Raw genomic sequence first — 23,662 nt, forward strand, 5'->3', positions numbered from 1 at the left:
ATATGAAAATTTCTAAACACAAGAATAGGGAAATACTGTCTTAAAACATCGCCTTGCTGGGTAAAAGAGGAAGAGGGACATTTATGCTTGAAATTCAGATTTGCCATAGCTTTGTCAACTTGTTTTGATTGTATGCAGCAAAGTCATTGTTGAACTCAATTCCACTCCAGTCCTAAAGGCTCTTAAAGTTTCAGGCAGCCTTGTGAAATGCTTTTCGCTTCCTGACTAGAAGAACCAGTCATGGAGTTCTTGCCATAGAACTATTACAGGATTTAGAAGTACTTCAAGTCAAGTTTAATTCAAGTCAAGTTCAATAGCACTGCAGTCTGAGGACTTCCATGGAAATACCCTCTGACTTTTTGTTCAAACAATTAGTGATTTGCCAGAATAAGCAACTTCCTCTCTTAAACATAAATAAAGGGGTTTGTTGGAAACAGTGTGTGAACCAGGTGTGGAAGGAAATATTGGTAAAATTTAAGATTTGCTCTCTTTTCCTGACCTTTGAGTCCTATGGCCTGAACATTCATATAGGGAGTAAACAAGCCATATCTTAGGACTGTTCTCTATTCTCCCCATGATGGTATTAGTGATCATTAGGGAATCGCTGCGTGCTGGTTCCCATTTAAAGGCGCAGTTGCACCGTGAGGATTTTTCCCACTACCCACCCCCCTTACATCACTTATCTTTCCCATAGAAAATCTCTACAGCAACATCAAGACATACTGTACATACAGTGTGTCCATTTTAATAGCAAGATGTACATTCCTGCTGGCCTGACACAGAAGTGCATGTTCAGGTGTCTAAAACAGGCATCAAACTTCACACAATCTTGTTTTTCTTTCCACAGGTCATCGCTGACCTGCCCTCATTGTCATAAACAGAGCAACACCTTTGACCCTTTCCTCTGCATTTCACTTCCCATCCCTCTGCGCCACACCAGGTGAGTACTATCCCTGTTAGGGCACCAACCATACTGAATACACAACCATGCAACACATCACACCACACCATGGTACTACGTGCAGACATTAGGAGACATCTGTCAGTGAGAGTCACTTTGTTTTTTATTAAAAGCAGAAGATAATGTTTCCTCTCACACACCGCCTGACAACACTAAGTCAATACAGTTTATAGTTATAAACAGTTTATACTTTATTCTCCAGTGCAGATGGAGGAGTTGTCCTAATTGGAAAATATTATTTAGAGTCAAGTGATAAGTTTAACACCTAACTCAGATTCCTGGGCTGGGGTGTAATAGAAGTTCATGCAGCTGTGTCCTCCTTTTGAGGTACCAGGGTGTGCCTAGCAAATTCAAAGCCTAACACACACTCATCTATCCAATCCTACACCACAAATGGACACTGCAACGTTGATCTCATACTGTAGATCATCATTCATACTGAGCATGCAACGTAAAGCTAGAATCCTTAGTTGCTACATGAATTTGAGAGTGGATACATATTTGAGAGTGGATACATATTCCGTCCAGCCCCATCCCTTAGCTTTTTAGCGATAAAGGGGCGGGGAGAACGCTGTGTTATTGTTTCAATGAACGATTCTAGCTTTAACAGGTATTATTGGTGCAGCACTCCAACCATCAGGCCTTTATGGCAGAGTGGCCGGACGGAAGCCACTCCTCAGTAAAAGGCACATGACAGCCCACTTGGAGTTTGCCAAAAAGCAGCTAAAGGACTCTCAGACCATGAGAAACAATATTCTCTGGTGTGATGAAACCAAGATTGAACTCTTTGGCCTGAATTTCAAGCATCACGTCTGGAGGAAACCTGCCACCATCCCTACGGTGAAGCATGGTGGTGGCAGCATCTGTGGGGATGTTTTTCAGCAGCAGGGACTGGGAGACTAGTCAGGATAGAGGGAAAGATGACTGTAGAAAGTACAGACAGATCCTTGATGAAAACCTGCTCCAGAGCACTCAGAACCTCAGACTGGGTCAATGCTCACCTTTCAACAGGGCAACAACCCTAAACACACAGCCAAGACAACGCAAGAATGGCTTCGGGACAAGTCTTTGAATGTCCTTGAGTGGCTCAGCCAGAGCCCTGAATTGAACCCGATCGAATATCTCTGGAAAGACCTGAAAATAGCTGTGCAGCGACGCTCCCCATCCAACCTGACAGAGCTTGAGAGGATCTGCAAAGAAGAATGGGAGAAACTCCCCAAATATAGGTGTGCCAAGCTTGTAGTGTCATACCCAAGAAGACTCAAGGCTGTAATCGCTGACATAGGTGTTTCAACAAAGTACTAAGTAAAGTAACATTTCTAAAAATCAGTTTTTTCTTTGTCATTATGAGGTATTGTGTGCAGATTGATGAGAAAAAAAACAAATGAATCCATTTTAGAATAAGGCTGTAACGTAACAAAATGTGGAAAAAGTCAAAGGGTCTGAATACTTTCTGAACGCACAGTAGATGCAAAAATGTCATTTCAGCCTGTGGTGCCTGGCCTTAAACAAGCTTTTATGCTAATTGAAGAATCGTTTTTTAAAAATCTAGCTCTAACAAACAGCTTGCCAGGCAAACTTTACATAATCGCCTCATTCGTTCTACTTTTGGCTAATGGCATTGAATACTGTAGACAGTTATGAAAGGAAGAAACAGATGGTTTGCCTTTTAAGATTTTGTACATGGTTGCCCATGTAAGAAAAAAGGTGTCATATACAAAACTATCTCCATAAACCCTAACACAAAATAAAGTGCAGACTTTCAACGCCAACAGTCATTAACACCAACCCCAACCTCACACATATACATTTATTTATTGGACTGCTACAGTACCTATTTTCTGACAGAAATGTGTTCCCACATGTCATATATACAGTATGTGGTTAGTTATGATCTAGTGTGTTAACCAATGTGGCAGAGTCAGCCCGACATGGACCCATATTGATGTTGTACCCTAATGGACTGAGTGGTATGGCAGGCATCTCCATTTAAACACATTAACTTCACTAAATGAGCCGCTCATTCTAAATATTCCATTGCCATATTGGCTGGCAATGTTCTTATCACTTGCTTGCTAGCCAACTAAGGTTAACTTACAGTCACGTCAACAGTGCAGCCAGAATAACAACAAAGTAGCTGCATTTGCATTTTAAGCTGTTTTCTAGTGACATTTATTAGGATACGTCCATAACAATGAGCTAATGATGCACGATTTCACCTGGCGTAGAACATGTGCTCTCTCGCCAGGACACTGTTGTTTAAGAGCTAGCCAACAACACAGCTAACACAATCACTTCAAACTGAAACTGGAAAAAACTTCAAACTAGCTGCTCTTCGTTTAGTTTTACCTGTTTTCTATTGATAGTTATTTGTATATATCCAGAGAAATTATGCTAATTCATGATTTAGACTGGCTGAGAAAAGCTGCCTACCTGTCTGTCTCATTCCAACTCCCGACACGTTCATTACTATGGGACAGCTGGAGATCGAATTTGAATATTGAAACAATATTGCAAATGTCGGAGTGACAGACAGCAAGGTTTATTCAAATCTCTGCTGTTGAGGACGAAATGTTAGATGCTTTTCATAGTGGAGTTTATAAATTGCCTGACTGGGCTGATGAGACAGTGGATTGCGCAGTCAGATGGAACAGAGTAAATAGGCATTTTAACATCATAGATTTAGCCAGTGGTAACTTGTGGAATAGACACCTGCTGGAATGAGGTTTTAACCAATCAGCATTCAGGATTAGACCCACCCGTTGTATAATACTGTATATCCCCCACTGCTGTGTGTCCTCTGTCCCCATGTGTGATAATGCCTGTGTGCTGGAAGTGACATCTCTCACTATCTTCATCATGTTAAATCTTCTCCATGGTGGATTATAGAGCAGGTCATCAACAAGACATCACAAAACTCACTTTAATTGATACTTGTCATTAGTCTGCTGGACAATGTAGATACACAGGTACAATGGGAGCTGTCTCAGTATGGCCTTGTAAATAACAACATACCAATGACTTAGTCTCTGAAGAGCTAATGAAAATGGTAGCAATAAAAATGGTAGTGATTTCAATGCAGTGGCTATTCTCTCTCTCTCGCTCTCTCCCCTTCACTCGACAGGTCTTTGTGTGTTACTCTGGTCTTCAGTACGAAGGGCCAGAGATACCTGCGCATCGGGCTGGCTGTGCCTCTCTTTGGTTCGCTGGCCTTTCTTAGAAGGATGTTGGCGGATGAGGGGAAGATCTCCCCAGACCAGGTAGGTGATCTTGTCTCACTCTTCTTGATGATGCACACTATCCTCAGATTCACTTTCACTCCATTTTCCAAGTCTCTGATTAAATAAAATGGATACTCTTGCTATCTCTCTCCCTCTCTCCCTCTCTCCCTCTCTCTTTCAGGTGATCCTGACAGAGATCTACACCACAGGCTTTCAGCGCTCCTTCTTTGATGAGGAGGATCTCACGTGCATAGCCGAGACTGACATCATCTATGCCTTCCAGGCCCCGCCCCTATACATCAGAGGAGGCTCTGCACTACTCTCAGGTAACCGTAGCAACAACTACATATTCCAGGGACATTCAGATCAATATCACCACTATCAACCAAGATCATCCAATAGAATCTGTCCCTTTTCCACTGTATAAGCAAGCAGGGGTAATTTCAGTCCCATCGTGAAATAAGCCTTTCTCAGTCAAGAGCATATAGAGGTACTGTAATAACAGAATGGGATGTACAACCTATGTGAAATACCAGGGTATTATGTGAAAGTCTGTCCTTCCTCTGGTGGTGATAATTACATGCTCTTTGTACTGTAGCTTTTACCCGAACTGTGCACAAGCCTTCCAAACATCAGAATGAACAACTGAGGAGAAATGCATTGTTTCTTTTTAAACAAGATGACCCACATTTGTTTGTGTACTTTGGGTCTGATAGATTCCATGAGGAACTCACAATGTAGAATAAGAAGTCCTTGGGGAACATGTGTGCTTATAAACACATTTTAAACATATTTTCAATAAAACTCAGATGCTCAGATCTACTCAAATCACCATTATTTTCCTCCGCAAAGATTTGCTGTCATCGAATGATTTATGTTTGAAATATCTCTCCTCTGTAATTGTACTGATGATGTGAAGGGCAAACAGACATTGTTCCCAGAAGCCAGATTGTGTGGATAGTTTTACCACATTTTTCACCCTGGGTTTTGCAGAGCTGGGTTTGTCCCTGAAAATGATACTTCTTTGCATCACCACCGAGCAAAGTTATTGGAGAAATCTGTCTCTCCTTTATCATCTTTGGTTAGACCACACGTAATCGACTACTCAGTTTGGTTGGTCTGTACACACACACACACACACGCGTGCACGCACGCACACACACACACACACACACACACAAACACACACTGAATCCCCCTGGGATGTTTTCTCAGACTTGGGTTGATATGGAGAGGCCTCTCTCACCACCTCCCTGCTGAACAGAGCATCCTCTCATTTCATGCACATCCAGTCTGATAACAGAACTCAAACACTGTTACACAATGAATACTGAGTAATCATTTTGTAATCATTATCTATTTGGCCTAAAGCTGACGGGCATGAAATGTGGTACTGTACTGACGGAGGAGGCTTCACCTCAGCTTATACCTCATTGGGTTGTGTAATGTGCCTCTTTAAATCATGATGAGTTGTCACTGCTCATAAACGTTAATGGTCACTGCTGCTAATGGAAGATACATATTGTGTACTTGAAATCAATATTCCTTTAAGGATCATGCACCTCATGCACATTAACTATGAATGGGAATGGAGTCGTATCTGTTCTTCCCCAGAACAGTGTCTACACTGATTTAAAAGACTCCTCTACTATACCACTCCTGTACTACTCCTTAGTTTACATACAGCATACTTTACTCACTACTTCTCTCAGTATGAAAAGCATGTGGGACTCTACCAAGCTCTTTTCAGCCTCTGCTTGGAAGAAATCCTTTCAATAAGCAATTGACAGCATTGGTCAGGTACAGGGCTGGCAGTGTCTTTGAGTGAAGTGGCCTCTAAAGACTGGCCAGACAGCAGCTAATTTCTCCACAGCTTCTGGGTCAGGAGGACTGCCATAATGCCTCTATAGCTGGAAGTTAAAGTTTCTAAAGTGTTCATGTTCGGCTTTGCTCTTGTTACAGAAAACCTGAGCTCGCCTGAATTGTATAGTAACTCCTAGACAGAGATGTTCAACACTAGTGTTGCAGGCTTGTGCTTTGACAAACTGGATATGTCTGAATACCTAGACTGTCTGAATGGAGTGTCTCAGGTACCAATAGAAGCTGTCAAGCTGAGGCACCAACTGAAATGAATTGTAGCACTTACTGTATGGCAACAAAAAAAACAAGAGCCTTGGCACCATGCTACAGTATATTAGTTGGTGAATTCAGAGGGTGACTCACTTTAAGCACATCAGCGACTGGCTGTCACTAAAGGCTCTCACTAAATGTCCTAGAATCATGTTCAAAATCATTAAAATGTGAAGCAGGGGCTGTCCACCTCTGTTTGACACACAGCCTATCAGTAATGTCACTTCACACCTTGATGAGCGGTCTGTAGAAAAATGGTGGAGTGTGCGTTTGTCTGTGCCTGGCAGCATTTTCATTTGCTGGTTGTCAGCGAGGAGAATGAGTAATTGAGTCGCTGTCATCAAGGTTTACATTAACTATCTACAATGTATGGAATATCCCAGTGTGGCACAAAAGATTCATGAGAGATGATGGTGTCTGGGAGTATTTTTTCTCCTGCCTGACCTTTCATGGCATGGTGAAATAGGAAGAGAGGTGTAAGCACTTTCTATGTCAGTTTATGTAAACATTGATTCTGTACCCACAAAACTCCATTGTCATAGCAATTCTCATAGAAGTATCTTATTTCACATTCAGTGAAGTGCATCATACACACAGATAACATGTTTTTTCCCATCAGGTATTCCCCTTCTTCAGGTTGCATTTGGGTTGACAGTGTCTTGCTTGTTCATACCAGGCTCATATTAAGGAAATTAATAACAGATTGCATGACTTCATCTAATCAATGACTGATCCAAACTCAGTCGACCCTGCAGCCCACCATGACATGGTTTGTCCATTGTGTCTCTAATATAGTATGGTTGTAATACAGTATGCTGCCTGGCTGCCAGGCCATAGAGTTCCCCCTGTCAGGGCATCAGTGGGATTTTCAACATGTGCTTCAATTTACTGTCTAACAAACAGCCTGGGCTTCCAGTTTAGGTGGAACTGATGTGGAACACTTGTTTGAAAAGCCCAATAATTAGTTCAGGCTCCTCAGTGAGGACATTCAGAAGCCTGGCTAACTAGGTCACTCAGTGGAGGAGACGAACGCCATGAAGTCATCACTAGGGCTGTTACGGTGACTGTATTACCGCCACGCCGGCGGTCACGAGTCATGACGGCACTCAAATTACACATGACCATTTAGTCATGGTAATTAGGCTTCTCCAAGCTCTGATGCTGCTGATGGTTATTAGTAGCCTACCAAACTGACTAACTATGAAAGGATCGACACAGGAGATAGGAAGCAGGTACAGGGAGTGAAGATGTAATAACTGATGGACATGAAACAGAACAGGAGCAGCGTCTGAACAGGAACACATAACAACAATTAATGCAGACACAGGGAACACCACCGAGGAACAGACAGATATACAGGGGCAATCAACCACGTGAAGTCCAGTTGAGTCCAATGAGCTCTGCTGCGTGTAATGATGGTGACAGGTGCGTGTGAAGACGGGTAGCCTGGCACCAGGGAGGGGGAGCGGGTGTAAACGTGACAAGCTACCAGGTACTCAGCACTATATTGTCCCTCTAATCACTCTGACATCAATGCAAATGTAATCGAAAATCTAATCAAACACTTCATGAGAGGCCATGAGCTCATGTTGTGCAACATATCCCTAGACTATACAATTGCGTGCTAAAACAGAGTGATGGCCTCTATTAAAAAGAGGAGGATCTCATCAGCTTTATATAGGCTAGGCCTACTATATTTATTTCTCAACTTTCCTAATATTAAGCGCATTTCTTCTCTTTACAACAGGAGTATAGCCTACCTGGCTGGCATGAAAATTAACTACAGGAAAAGTGTCCTCCATTCGTTATTTATGTGCATAGATGACGCGCATTTTTTCCCCTGCCCCTGTTTCGAGACCGGTTTATGATAATGTTCCATTCTAAATCAAAACAAATTTCACATATATTATTTAGTATATGTAAAGACAAAATTAAATCAAGAACAGTCTGATGCATGACAATATTAGCCTATCACTTGTGAATTATATATTATCACTTGTGAATGATGCCCAGCTGTGCAGTAAGGCAAGAAACAGCTCGTGCCTTTAAAAAAAATAGTCATAGTCTCGCACCTCATGTAGCTTAGTCCATAGGCATATATTTTTTGATACGGTTTGTATCACAACTAAAGTGGCCAAATAACTTCTTAAAATGAAGCACATTAATCCACTTTACAAGGGGTGTAAAGCCTAACTGGCATACATAAGCAGTGCGTGACTTTGAAGTTTGGGGAAGATAATTTTCACCATAAAAATGTACCTTTATAATAAAGGCATTACATGCATAATCACACTTTTGAGAATGGTGTTTTCCCGCTAGTGTTTTCCCGCTAATTGATTGCATTTTGGAACATTTGCGCGTATAGCCTACTGCAGTGTGCGCGTTACTGCACTTATAATGTGAAGAAATAGCCTAAAAGTTCATCAACATTTATTTCTCGCACAGAATAGAATCGGTCAACTTTTGTATTATGGGGGATAGTAGATTGACATAAGCTAGTGCTTTTGCTGTTCATTAGGCCTCCTCGAAAAGTAAATGTGGACAGTTCTTCTAATATCTTCAATGTGCGAGTCGGAATTGGATAAGGACGCACAGTTGCATCCCTGATGTGTGTGTCTTCACTTGTAGCTTGTGAGAAAGATCCGATCACTATCAAGTATGAAGGTAAGACCCAGATGCAGACCACGTCAAATAAACAATAGTTTAATATACCAACGGAGGCAGGTAATAGACAGGTCACGGCAGGCATGGATAGTAAACCAGAGGTGGGGCAACAGTACCGGGCGGCAGGCAGGCTCAGGGTCAGGGTAAGGCAGAGGTCGGTAATCCAGAAGGGGGCAAGGGTACAGGTCGGCAGGCAGGGTCAGGGGCAGGCAGAGTGGTCAGGCAGGCGGGCTCGGAATCAGGACAGGCAAGTGTCAAAACCAGGAGAGTGAGAAAAGAGAGATGGGAAAAAGCACGAGCTGAGACATAAAACGCTGGTTAACTTGAACAAACAAGACGAACTGGCAACAGACAAACAGAGAACACAGGTATAAATACACAGGGGATAATGGGGAAGATGGGCGACATCTAGAGGGGGTGGAGACAATCACAAAGACAGGTGAAACAGATCAGGGTGTGATAGATCACGTGACGGGCATTGGCTAATTAGAGTTGAGCTATCTGAGAGAGCCATGAGAGTGAGATGTGTTTCGGAGCACGCAGCCGGAAGAAGGGAATTATAATTATTATATTCAGCCCAAGGGCACAACGGCCATTGGCCTCAAAAGACATGGATTTTTGGGGGGGGAATTACGGCCACAGAAAGGGGATGCCACCAAGAAATTTGAGGCATTATCAAGTGCTTGTCAAATTGTGAATGAGAGACAGTCTATAGGGAGGAGGTCAGAGACCTGGCCGTGTGGTGCCAGGACAACAACCTCTCCCTCAGCGTGATCGAGACAAAGGAGATGATCGTGGACTACAGGAAAAAGGGGACCGAGCACACCCCCATTCTCATCAACGGGGCAGCAGTGGAGCAGGTTGAGAGCTTCAAGTTCCTTGGTGTTCACATCACCAACAAACTAACATGTTTCAAGCACACCAAGACAGTCATGAAGAGGGCACGACAAAATCTATTCCCCCTCAGGAGACTGAAAAGATTTGGCATGGGTCCTCAGATCCTCAAATGGTTCTACAGCTACACCATCGAGAGCATCCTGACGGGTTGCGTCACTGCATGGTATGGCAACTGCTCGCCGCTAATAACATTTGATTTGATTAAATGTGTACAGCCTGCGCAAATGACAAAGCAGAGCTCATGCCTTTCATGTGACTTTTTTCAAATCATCATTAGTGGCATCATGCAGCCTTGTATTAAAAATACAAACGTTGTTCTATACATTTTGATCACAACTACAGTTGCATAAATAACTCTAAATTTAGCATATAGGAAGACCTGCTTCTTTGTTAACCGCTCAACACAGAATAGCCGGATGAATAGCAGGATTTCCCTCATATATTTTTGATTTTATTCATACTATTAAAAAAATGCCACAAAATTCTAAGCGAATCTTGTCTGCAAAATGAACTAGTGTAGCCCACAGCCATATGGCATAGCCAGATCAGGACCTAACATAAGGACAAAGAGTATGTTATTCTGTTCTTCTGAAATAGACTAACTTTTCTTCATATCCTGTTTCTTTAGACCTGTCTAAAATACATAATGGATTTATTGTGATGGTGTAGGCTATGGATTTATTAGACTTTTTAAAATATAGATGTTCCAAATGATGTCTGCATCAGTGGCTTTCTATGCTATGTGTGGAAGCCAGGAGATGCTGAATGTGTTTATGTTAATTAATGGTAAATTTCCATGAGTTATTCGCTTGACAATCACCAGCTGACAAAATTTCATGACCGCCACCACCCTAGTAATCACTGACGTCTCAGTCTTGGTATGTGGTCAGTTTGGTGTCTGTCTTCGCTATAGGGCTTCACGGCTTTCTTGAAACCAGTCAATACCTGACCCTGCTAATCCAGTCATTGAAGTGGATCTCTTTGGGGGCAGAGGTGTTTAATTACTGGCTTTCACAGTGTTCAGGCTGGCTCATCCTGTCCTTCACATCTGTCAGGGAATTTAAAATGAAAGTGTTTCTCAGACGTAACCCTAGACTACAGGAGAGTGAATACACAACTCTTCCATGATCTTATAGAGAGTCATATCACTCATCACAGGAGACTACAATCAACAGGCATATTAAATTATATTTGTGTGTGTGTGTATGTACAAGTTGAAGTTTCTGTGTAGCTACAGGAATCTGCCGTGGGCTATTTTGACACTCTCCATCTGTCATTCTGAAAAGCTGACATCAACCTAAAGGTAGGAAACTGGTTGTAATTTAAAGACCAGTGAAAATACCTTGGGGGAGATGTCTAGAAACAATACATTTCTGATGCAAAAACATAAGGAAATACACTTTTACTTAATAACCAATGAGAGACCTCCTCTCAGCATCAATCACGTGGGGACAGTCCATGAGGTGACCTCTGCATTTTACTGCTGAATTATAGAACATTTCACCAGTCATTAAAGAAGGGATTCTTTACATAAATCATCCTCAAAGCGATCAGAGGTCAACAACATATGTAAATTGCAGAGCATGATTGAAGAGAGTTTGAACAGCTGTTTCATTAGTTGAACATGAATAAATGAAGGGCAGTAATACTCTTCCTCATTCTGTTCACTCTCGGGTCAGGGCTCTATCATATCAGAGCTGTTTACATGAAGGGTCTGATTGATATTGAATAGGTCTTTGTTTCCATACATTCCTTCACTCTCCTATATCCTGGTATTAGATCTGTGGTGTGGCTGGATTGAATGATGGGATATTCTCACACTCAGGATCTTGGCGGCTTTGGGGCCTTCAAGCGTGACATTCACCGTTGGCGATGATTCATTGTGAGGTGGATGGGTGTAAACAGCGGTGTTTAATACAACGCTGTGGTTTTGGGAGAACACTGTCGCCGGGCCAATCAATAGCTGCTCGTTTCTGTCTACAGTCCTATTTACCATGTGATTTATCACCAAGTATTTTTGGGAGCCAGTGCCGCCTGATGGGTTGGCATTGTCTGTAGGTTGGTAATCTCCTTCCCAGACATTCCCGCACAAATGTGCGTAGAGTCTGGTGGACCAGTGCGTCAAACTTGGCCAAAACATAGAGCTGGGAGTTAGAGCTGGGAGAAACTCCTGGCACATAGGCATTGGCTTAATCTACCTAATCTACCAACCAATCATCTTCCACAACACCTTCCCCCTAACCCTCCCCCTCCCCGCTAGTACACCATAAGCACAGAGCACCACAAGCACACCACACCACAAGCACATGTGATTCACTAAAATGAAACGATGACAAATAATTTGCCATAGAATCACTCGCATATAATTCTATAGTCACTCCCACTAAAGTCAACTTTGAGTGGTTGATATCCCAGGCTTATATGCGCTGTGCGCAATAGCCTGGGGATGAGGTTAGTAGGTTGGTAACACAGCATCTGCTAATGTCACGTCTGTGAGTGCTGTAATTTCATCAGGCTTTTTCTCAGTTACACTCCACAGTGTGAGGGAAGAGAAGTTAGCTGGTGAGAAGTGCTGGCACCCACCAGGAGTGAAAAGCTGCATCAGATAAGACCATTCTGCTGGGAGAGTCTGCAGCGCCCGCTCCATCTGTTCTCCCTTCTGGTTCGCTCCTTCCCAAATAAAATGTAACGCCAAGTCTTATATTTAACTTTCCTTCACCCCCCCCCCCCCCCACACTGTCTCCTCCCTCTTTCCTCCTCTCCTGCAGGGTACCACCACAGCCTGCCGTCGTCGCCGTACTCCTCCGGGCCCGAAGGTCAAAGGTTACCTCCATCCGGAACTTTGTCATCAGAGTTCCTGAACCATGGTGTACCGGTGAAGATCCTGTTGCTGGTGTGCAATGCCGCCTGGAATGCCCAGCAGGCTGTCAGGTTAGGTGACTGTTTCAAACACACTCTGGGATCTAAGGGGCGGTTGGTGTTGTTCACCTCTTCATACCATCACTCATTCAAAGAGAAAGTTACAGTTACAACATAAGGTCATGTGTCATTTCTAAATATAGACTTTTCTTTCGACTTTGGGCCAGCAGGAAAAAAACTCACGACTTTAATGTCGATGGGGAAATATGCAGCACAGAAAGGCCTCTACTATCTCATGTGACGGTTGAATGAGCCACAGTCAATGAGTCACAGCCTCTGAGAGTTTCTTGTCAATCTAATTGAGAGGCGAGTCTCCAACTGAATGGTTGTGAAGTTTGACATCTGACACGATGGCGTAATCCATCAGACATCCAGCCCGACAGCAGTGGAGGGATCAATACTCGCTCAGGAGACCTCACAGAGTCGGCCATGAGAAATCCAATCCCATCCAGAAGGCTTAGTGTCTCTCAGCATTCTCCCATGCTTCAACATCGCTGATTAACCATCCCACTGGGCACACACTGGTGTCAGATGGGAAACTTCATAACCAGTCAACGTTTTTTCAACGTAATTTGTCAACGTATTGTGATGTGGAATCAACTTGGAAAATATATTGGATTTGAAAAAAGTAATCAACCAGTACTGTTTTCATCTAATTTCAACCAGAGTTGTAAACATAAAAATGTGTTTAAAACTTCAATTTAATGGAAAGGTTCATTCATTTTGAATGTTATATTGTTTTTGTGCATCCCTGAGTGATGTTCTATCAATTCCCTGGGTCCTTTCATGTTTTCATGTGTATCTGAGTTATTGGCGTTCAAGCAAGCAGACATCCGTCTGGTATGACGTAGCACTGTGGTAAAGTCACTCTCACTACACTGGAATAGGACTTTTAGATGGTGAAAACGTCTATCATACATGTTAGATTTCAATACTGGCCAATGTCATAACACGGGAGGATGTCTTCTCTTAAATGAGCCATTGGTTATACCTCGAGACATTTAACACAGAGCCCATTTTTCCTATTTGTCGCCTCTTTAATTCAGGGTGCATTACATGGTGCCGTTGCCAGAGATATGAAAGAAAGGAGATAGGAATCCAATGAATGAAGGAACGTGTTACTACGCCCCACCCTGTCGACCATTCGCGTTCACGTTGTCATGCTGTGTCACACGGTTGCTAAGATAATCGTTACGCAATCCCTTCTCAGAGTCAGTGTATACGTCGAGAAAAGTGCCTATTTTCTCTAATATCACAATTCCAAAGCTATACGATATTACAGGTAGCAAGTTTAAATATCTCACATCTCGGAAAATATTTGAAATGTTGTACTTCTTGACGAAATTAGTGCTAGTGTTGGTTTTTGAGCTAGCACCCAATAGACTCCCATTCACTCCTTGAAGGAGAGCGGTCCTTGTCCCAGAATCGCCCAGAATGCACCGGCCTGTACCGTAGACATAGCATGGGCAACGTTTCCCATCTCCTCAAAAGTGTATGTGCCATTGAGAATGTCAGATTCTGCTCTGTGAGGCATGTCGATCTACAGGTTGAACATGCTGAGATTGTAGACTCCTAAATTTCTTTAGGCGATTTTACAGCTAACTAGCTACTGCACATGCTGAAATTGTCTTTGTTATTATTGTGCGTAGCTATGTTTGCTAGCCAGCCAGCCCATAAAGAGAGCATTGCATGTGGATTTTGTAGTCTATTTGAGCTGCAACAGATTTCCACATTGATTTTCCATTTTGTTGCCAATCTTATTATAACGCCAAAATGAAACATTCGTTCACAAAAAAATATTCTTCTCACATATTAGTGTTAATTAACACTGTACATTAAAAGAATGAATGGTTTTGGGTGGAATTTTCCTTTAAATATCTTGTCTAACAGGTTGTTACATTAATCTAATATCAAAATAATCATCAGAACTACAGTGCCTTGCGAAAGTATTCGGCCCCCTTGAACTTTGCGACCTTTTGCCACATTTCAGGCTTCAAACATAAAGATATAAAACTGTATTTTTTTGTGAAGAATCAACAACAAGTGGGACACAATCATGAAGTGGAACGACATTTATTGGATATTTCAAACTTTTTTAACAAATCAAAAACTGAAAAGTTGGGCGTGCAAATCCACTTCCGCATCTGCAGTGAAAGGTAACAGCTCTAGAGCGAAAATCGGTCTTCTCACAAAATCGTCTGTAGAGTCCGAACAAAGCATGAGACTTTCACGAACACGATGGTGTTGTCCGTTTTGCTCTACGACCCCTACACGTGTCTTGGAAGTCATCTGAAGTCAGTACAGCCGATTTGCCAACTTCTGTCTGTAGCGTCCGAGCAATTTGGTGGTTTACACACTAATATGACCCCTCTTTCAAAAGCTGAGACTCTCACGTACGTGTCAGTTGCTCACAACAAGAGTCGTCTGAAGGTCTCCCGGTACCAGTTCAAAAAGATTATGGGATTACAATATATATGGAGACTGTTTAGTGCCAAAAATAAGGGGTTAAATACCTATCAAAGATGTAGTACAGACATTTCTGAACAAACTTCCTTTGGAAGTTTTTGGGGCACTTTCTGTTGTTCAAAGTAGTGAATCTGTTATTCAAAGCGTTTGTATGGGTTAATAGCAGTAAGGCCAAATAAAATTCTAAATCAAATAGCTAAATTAACCTTGGTATGACCTTCTTAAAACAATTCCATATATAACATAGTAAAAGAGCTAAGAGCTTGCTGTCTAATCCATATCATCTCTGGACACGGCATGCTTTAGATGTGAGTTCCTCGCTAAGAACGTTCAAAGCCAGATTGCTAGTTGTAGTCTGAAATCCAGTCCTGTTTGTAGCAGGCCACTTCACCCATATTGATTTAATGTATTTTGCATTTGCTTATATGTTTATTTCCTAGTGATCCCATCATTATGCACAGTGTGGAACAGGACAAACAAATCATAATGTGACCCATATTGATGCTGAGTCTTATTTCCACGCAGACAAACTGCCTGTTGAGGAGAGAGATGCGATGCGCATCAGTGGGAATTCTGACACATTTCATAGTCTCCATTGGATGATCTTATCACAAGTGTCAGACGTTTTTTGGATCAAATAACTTTCTCATTTGTTTTGGTCTGACAGATGAAAATAAATCTGACTCTGCCATAAGCGTGAAATTATTATTAAGAGATATGAGCTCTGCATTATTTTTGCAATTGATTCCGAAGACTGCACAGCTAGAAAATGTGGTTCCTTGGAAGTTGTGGGTTAGTGAACGTATGTTTTTGGTTTCACAATGGTTGTGGGAACAAAGCCATACGTTTTGTGACTGTTAAAAAGGAATGTTTTTTCAACGTTCTGAGAACAGAAGGGAACATTTCGCCTGTTCTGGGAACATTTATTTTTAGGTTGCAGGGAGGTTCTGAGAATGTTTTACTCTGGTTCCTTGAAGGTTTTCCTGGGAGCTTTTATTAATGCTCTGAGAACAGAAATTCTATGTTATTTTGAGGTTTTTGAATAACGTCATTTCAAACTTTAGAAATACTCCTCAGTTTCATCAGCTGTTCTCAGACAATCCCACAGGTGAAGAAGCTGGATGTGGAGGTCCTGGTCTGGCGTGGTTACACATGGTCTGCGGTTGTGAGGCTGGTTGGACATACTGTCAAATTCTCTAAAACGACGTTGTCGGTGGCTTATGGTAGAGAAATTAACATTCAATTATCTGGCAACAACTCTGGTGGACATTCCTGCAGTCAGCATGCCAATTTCACACTCCCTCAAAGCTTGAGACATCTGTGGCATTGTGTTGTTTGACACAATTGCACATTTTAGAGTGGCCTTTAATTGTCCCCAGCACAAGGTGCAGCTGTGTAATGGTCATGCTGTTTAATCAGCTTCTTGATATGTCACACCTGTCAGGTGAATGGATTATTTTAGAAAAGGATAAATGTTTACTATCAGAGATGTAAACAAATGTGTTCACAAAATTTGAGAGAAATAAGATTTTTGTCCATATGCAAAATTCTGGGATCTTTTATTTCAGCTCATGAAACATGGGACCAACACTTTACATGTTGCGTTTATATTTTTGTTCAGTATATAATCTTATTTTCTCTTTCCATGGAATTAGTCCACTGTGCCACCAGGATTGAGCTAACATGCCATGTTTTTTTTCGCATACAAAATCAAATCTGTTAAGTTTAGTCTATTCAAACATACCCCATTTCATATGAAACAAGCACTCATTATGATCAGGCCAATTAGTGGGCGCGGCCAACGCACCTGAACATACTTAACAAGATAGAGGATAGAGTTTTGTTAATGCTGAGAACAGAATGTATATGTTTTTAAATAACGTTCTTAGAAAGTTCTCTGAACGTTACTAAAGTCTTCTTGTGGTTTTTATGGAAAGTTTTCGTAACCCTCCCTCTGAAAAATGAGAACATGACTTTAAATAGAACCATGTTGAAACCTGTAGGAAACGTTATGCTATACGTACTGAAATTCCCACAGAATAACATTATTTCTTAACATTCTTGGAACAATTCGAGAACATGACTTTAGATAGAACCATGGTGAAACGTTATGCTGAAGTACTTTGTTTTTTAACGTTCTCTGAACTATTTGAGAATATTCCCAATGTCAAACCAGTTGGACAATGTTCCTACAGTAGAACATTACCAAAATTGAAATTAAATGTTAACATATTTGAACTTTTAGGAACATTTCTGTTTAAGTAATGAAATACCAAGAAATACCAAGAAAATAAGAATGTTCCAAAGCCAAGCAACAATCCTGTACCATTCCCAGAAAGTTGTGGGAAGGTTGTATACAAAATAACCATAGAACATCCTGGCTCTCACCAAGCTCTAAGAAACATATGGTTCTCAGAACATTATGTGCTAGCTGGTTGGGGTCTGTTTTAGGTTCTTGCCCTGAGATGAACCCAAATCATTCCATTTTGACCTGTGAGCTCTTTATAATTTATGCACTCTCTTAAAACTGTGTGTGATACTCTTAGTTAATCAGGGGTTAGTTATCCCGACGATTCATTTTTTCAGAAAATATTTGTGAAATTGTCCTCTGAAAAAGTCTGTCTCAATGGAGCTAATTCTGTGTATTTCTGTAGTATGTCTTTAGATTGTTATCGCACCACTACCCCAGCTACGCTCCATTCTGCTGCCTTGGTTATGACATTGGCAGGCTTGGCCGTGCGCTAGTCCTCACAGCTGCCTTTGTTCTAGATGGATGATCCCACACAAAACTATCAGAGCGATCATCTGACGATCAACACTCACATCTTAAATTCATCAGTCTGAGTGATGCCCACCAGCAACCCAGTGGACAATCTGTTCCTTGCTGTCTTCTCTGTGTACACTAAGACAAATAAAGCACAACGGTGCTTCAGAGACAACTAACAAGACTGTTGTAGTAGCTCAAGACTTTACAAGGCTACTGCTAAAACGGTGCCTCGAAGGCACAATAGTCTGTGTGGGGATCATTGTGGGATGAACATGGACGTGTCTGTAAGGCAATTTGACATACTTCCAATCTTGCATCATTCTCAGGTGAAGAGAGAGGGGTAGTACTGTGTACCAGGGCCTGCCATAGAGAGAGGGCTTGACAAGACTATGGGCCGATGATCTGAACAGCATAACAAGTCCTGGAAATAAAGGAACAAACACCTCAAAGCACAGAAAATGAAGGCTTTTTGTTGTGTTGTCTCTCTTTATTCCCTGGTTGTTTCAGCTGTTGCTCATAGTGACCATGGAATGTGGGTCTGCAATTACACAACAATCCGTGGAAAGTACAGTATGTTGAATGGAGGACAATGACATTAATGTTAACAATGTTGAACAGTGTTAGCGATAACTTAATGTACCTTGAGTATCTACATGGTTTCCATGAGTTAATGGGACAACCCTTCATGAAACTATGATGGGTATTGAATTAAAACAGAATCAATATTTTACTTTAAGACTCAGATGAGAAATACATTTTGATAGGGTTCGTGCACTTTCACATAGACCTAATCAAGCTACATTTTGTAGTGAAGGCCAGATAAATATTTACGAAATATTCACAAAATATTCAGCTTTGGGTCGTGTTACCTGCCAGATCGACGTACACTGAGGAAAACATTTCATCTTAATTTGATAGATCATTGAGATGCACCTTGATGAACCCTGTGACGAATCCTCACCGTGGAGTTATCTCTCAATTATGTGTGTAAGCCTCAGCCTCTCCCAGTTAAAGATGAGGAGTTTATGACAGAGACATGGCCTCAATCTGAGGTCCCGTAAAATGAAGGCATCATGTGATCCTTCAGCTCTGATGCAGGGCCATGCCTGTAATGTTGTTATAATGTATAATTATCTATGTGTGTCTCATATAGATACACTGTAATGAGAGCTCTGGTATAATGGTGATTATATAGGTGGAGCGTCATCCGTGACGATAGGTGAAGGGGGCCTGAAGACTAGTAAGAAACCAGCAACCTAAGCAGGGCTAGTGTGGTTCTGCCTATATATGACAGTGTGAGTGAATGCAGGACGTGTACTCTACTCTACTCCTTCTCTCACTGTATATTGATTAAACAGTCATTTGGGTCAATGAAATGTTAGTTGACCAAAAAAATGCTCATCAATTATTTTTTATTTTTTATCAGTTCACTTCACGTATCCCATTGATAACTGTCTAAGATCCTATCTCTTCTGACTGAATGGTCATCATGTGTTCCCATCTGCTCCTCAGGTTTGGACCGCCGTTCCTGATGAGGGAGGACCGCTCCACCTCCTGGGACCAGCTGCAGCAGAGCATCCTCAGCAAGCTCTACTACCTGATGATCAACGGAGCACAGGCCCAGGTACAACACTGGAAGACCATAGCTGACACACAGCTAATGGCTCAGCGACTCTCCAACGCTAACCTTTAACCCTGGGCTAGTGTGTTTTCTGCCTGTCATATCTCTCTATGTCTTGTCTTCTAGTACAGTATGGGCTACCTCTTGAGTATTAAAAAAAACACCTAACCAAAACTACATTACGGTATGTGCATATACAGTCAGGTTCTAAATGATTAACCCCCTTGATAAAGATCTCAAAAATGACTATATAAAATAAATCATTCAAATACTGAGCTATATTATTGTATGCTACATTCTTTTTAAATATTATTTTATACTAATACAATTGCTCTTAAAAATATATATTTTGTCTAACAAGCAATATATTTTTTCTCAAAAAGTTAGGCGTCAAAATGATTGACACCCCTGTTTCCAATACCTTTCAATTCCTCACCTTGCGAGGATAACGGCACTGAGCCTTTTATGAGTTGGAGAACACATTGGGAGGGATCTTAGACCATTTCTCCATACATAATTCATTTGGATCCTTAATAACCTTTGTCTGCGCTTATGGACTGCCATCTTGAATTCAAACCACAGGTTTTCAATGGGTTTCAAGTCAGGAGACTGAGATGGCCATTACAAAATATACAATTTGTGGCCAATTATTTTCTTTGTGGATTTTGATGTGTGCTTGGGGTTATTGTCTTGCTGGAAGATCCAAACCAAGTGGCTTGTTTGCACTATCTCCACCTTTGTTGGGGCAACTGCAGAACATTGGACAAACATGTAATGATACAAATGCAAACATAACAGTCTGCTTAGATGCGCCCAGCTGTGTGACCTCTGATTGCGGTTCAGCGCAGCATAGCATGATGTTAATCATGTCGCTAAACAGCTTTCCAGTTAGTGTCTGACTCTGTCAGGCGGTTGCATGGCCACCAGGCTGCCTGCATGTTTGTCTGTCGGTTTGCTAAAGACTCCTGATGTTTTAGATAGAAAAGAAATGATAGGTTAGCATTCTGTGAAGAGAGGAGAGACAGAGATGCCATGAAGGAAGAGTGAGAGTGTTAAACTCTCAGTAAATCTCTGTATCGGATTTATCCTGTCCTTTTTTAAACCTCCAGTTGGCTATTTAATTAAAGTCTAGCTTACAAAATCAGTGTAAGGAGCCGACCTCAGCCAAGAGAGAGACACTCCAAATAGATGTTTTGCCAAAAAAATATAATTTTCTAGAGCATGGACAGATACGCTTCAACCTGCATGTATGGCAGCAATCACTTACTTTCAAAATTGGATTTTCTACCCTCATCTAATTTTAGACCACAGCAATGGTGTCCAATAGCAGCAGTGGCAGTAAGCCAATCAGTCTGCCTCATTGGATCCTGATGTTGCCTCTCCGTTGCCTGACATCTCAGTCAGCATGGAGCTGCTCACTAGAGCAGACAGGGTGACATGCTACGTATGCTGCGCTAACCGTTCAGATGACATGGTGTTGGTGACTGTGTATAATTAGAGGATAACAGCACCCCTCCTTGAGCAGGCTGTGGCTCAGACTCACAGCTGTAATTCATGACACTACATGATGTCCTCACAGTGACACTCTGTGAGGATGGGGAACTGATGAGATTTAATTGAAGATTCAATACGGGAGATGAGGAGATTTGTAAATGTGGAATAGAGAATGGATATTTGTCACACAGAGACAGACCATGTTACACAGTCACAGACAGATGATGTTATGGTAATACGTGAGGGATTAAGCTGAAATCCGTCAGTGCTTAGATTGTAATGGGAAAGCATTAGAACATTATTCTCATGTGTAAATAGTGTTGCTATCTAAATCATAATGTTCTCGTAACACAAGCAGTAATTAACCCAGGTAGATTTAAGACTGAAAGTTACTGAAAGCAATGATTTTCTCTTGGAGTGCGTGTGCTACTATGACAACTCTTGTGTTTAATTCAATATTGTTTGGTCTCCTCTTGCCTCATGCAGTGTTCTGGCTGAGACAGGTAGAAGCTCAGAGATGTATTGTTGCGTGGTGTTGTGTTTTAGCTGTGTTTTTCTTCCTATCTACACAGCAGTCATTCTGACAGGGTGTGACATTACTCAGAGCCAGACCAAACCTAGGTGCTTATTTGTTCATGTTCCCTCTCACTTACTCATACCTTCTCACACACCTGTCACACACGCACATACACACACACCTGAGCTGAGCCTCTTTCTGCTTCACACACACACACACCAGAGCTTTTCACACATTCTTAGACTGTAGCCTGCAGTGGGTGGGATGCACACACACGCACACACACACACGGGTATATACTGTATCTGTGTGTGGCATGGGTGGTCTTTGCATGTAGAAACAAGTCTATCATGCTAAGCAGAATACAGGGCTTAAACAAAGTGGCTAAGTACTAGATGAGAGGAAAACTAACTTCAGGTCCACTTTTGTCATCTTTCGTTTCAAGCTTTTGACAGGTAATTCACTTTGAAGACTTTGGGAAGGTTGAGGTATTCTCAGTGAAGGTGTTCACAAAAACCATCTGATGGAAAGCTGCCAGAGGGTAATGTGATCAACACTAGGACCTCAAATATGTAGCTGCTTTACACATGCATTTATAGAGGACAGTGTGACCCAGTGGGAAATCCATTCTTCTTCCATTTTAAACCATTCTGGCATTTCAGCTGGAGCAGTCATAAGAGCACTTAATGTGTTCTGTGTTCGCTATCTCAGGTTGAGCACAAATATAGAAAAACCCTCTTCAAGACTCTCTAGGGTATTTAGACAAACTGCAGGCCTCACAGATTCCTTTATGAGGTCTGGTTATTCCCCCGACGTCCTAGATTTTAGATCTAGTATCTTTATTCTAGGTTACCCCATGACAGGTCGGTGTTGAGCTGTATGCCCACACGGCATCCTAATGTACAGTCCCATAGCAGCTTTTGACATATAATTCCTCATTAGTATTGTCATTCTGTATACCTTTGCAAAGATTTGTCTTTTTTTCTTCATCATAATATAATGTCAATCCAAATGCATCAAGAGGAGAAGTGGATCCCCCTTTTGGCAATCCATTTAAGGACACCCATTTTCCCGTTCCCTTAAGCTTAATTAGTCATATGTACAGGATACACATGGTGTACAGCGTCCAATAAAATGCTTACTTGAAGGTTCCTTCTCGACAATACAACAACAATAAGAAATAATAAAAGATAACAATAAGAACAAAATGTAATTGGCTCAGGAAAATATAATAAACATTTTAGCATAAGTGTAATATAGGAAAGCACAATTTATAGTCCAATATTTACACATGTATCAGAGAAAGGGGCGATTAGGGGGGAAGTGTTGAAGTTGTGCAGTATTAGCAATAGTAAATGAGAGTCTGATAGCAGCAATTGGGATGTGTGTGTGTGTGTGTGTGTGTGTGTGTGTGTGTGTGTGTGTGTGTGTGTGTGTGTGTGTGTGTGTGTGTGTGTGTGTGTGTGTGTGTGTGTGTGTGTGTGTGTGTGTGTGTGTGTGTGTGTGTGTGTGTGTGTGTGTGTGTGTGTGTGAGGTTAAGCGGGCGAGTGGTAAGAAGTGCGGTTTGACGGGCCATGTTTCGGAGGACGCATGACTCAACCTTCACCTCCCGAGTTTCAGTGAAGAGACAAGATCGAAATTGGGGAGAAAAAGGGGTAAAAAATAGAAACTCTTGGTGTCCGACCTTATGCTTTGATACCGTCTGACGGACGGTAAGGGAGTGAACAGCTCATGTCTGGGGTGTGTGGGATCCTTGACGATGCTGCTGGACTTCCTCAGGCACCTTTTCAAGTGCATGTCCCATATGGGTGGGAACACGGCCCTGCAGACCACCAGCAACAGTGCAATATCTGAAAATGTGGGACAGTTAAACAGGTGGCATGAGTTTGTAAACCTTTTGACCACCCCTGAAAGTCAGAATAACCATGTTCCACATCATCATGGTGATGTGCCAAGTGGTGATGTGCCACACTTTGCTTCTTTAAAACTTGACTGCTGACATGCA

At 41.8% G+C, this 23,662-nt stretch overlaps 1 protein-coding gene across 1 annotated transcript in view; it reads left to right on the plus strand.

The window, feature by feature from the left end:
- The window catches only part of LOC109892003 (ubiquitin carboxyl-terminal hydrolase 43-like), a 90,394-nt gene that overhangs the window by 48,882 nt on the left and 17,850 nt on the right, over nt 1-23,662 (plus strand). Inside the window, exons 4-8 of the mRNA XM_031827741.1 lie at nt 848-940; nt 4,086-4,221; nt 4,364-4,508; nt 12,642-12,804; nt 19,538-19,649. Of these exons, the coding sequence (XP_031683601.1) occupies nt 848-940; nt 4,086-4,221; nt 4,364-4,508; nt 12,642-12,804; nt 19,538-19,649 (649 nt within the window). The remainder of the gene's footprint in view (nt 1-847; nt 941-4,085; nt 4,222-4,363; nt 4,509-12,641; nt 12,805-19,537; nt 19,650-23,662) is intronic.

This window comes from Oncorhynchus kisutch, linkage group LG6 (genome assembly GCF_002021735.2).
Source record: "Oncorhynchus kisutch isolate 150728-3 linkage group LG6, Okis_V2, whole genome shotgun sequence".
Lineage (NCBI taxonomy): Eukaryota > Metazoa > Chordata > Actinopteri > Salmoniformes > Salmonidae > Oncorhynchus > Oncorhynchus kisutch.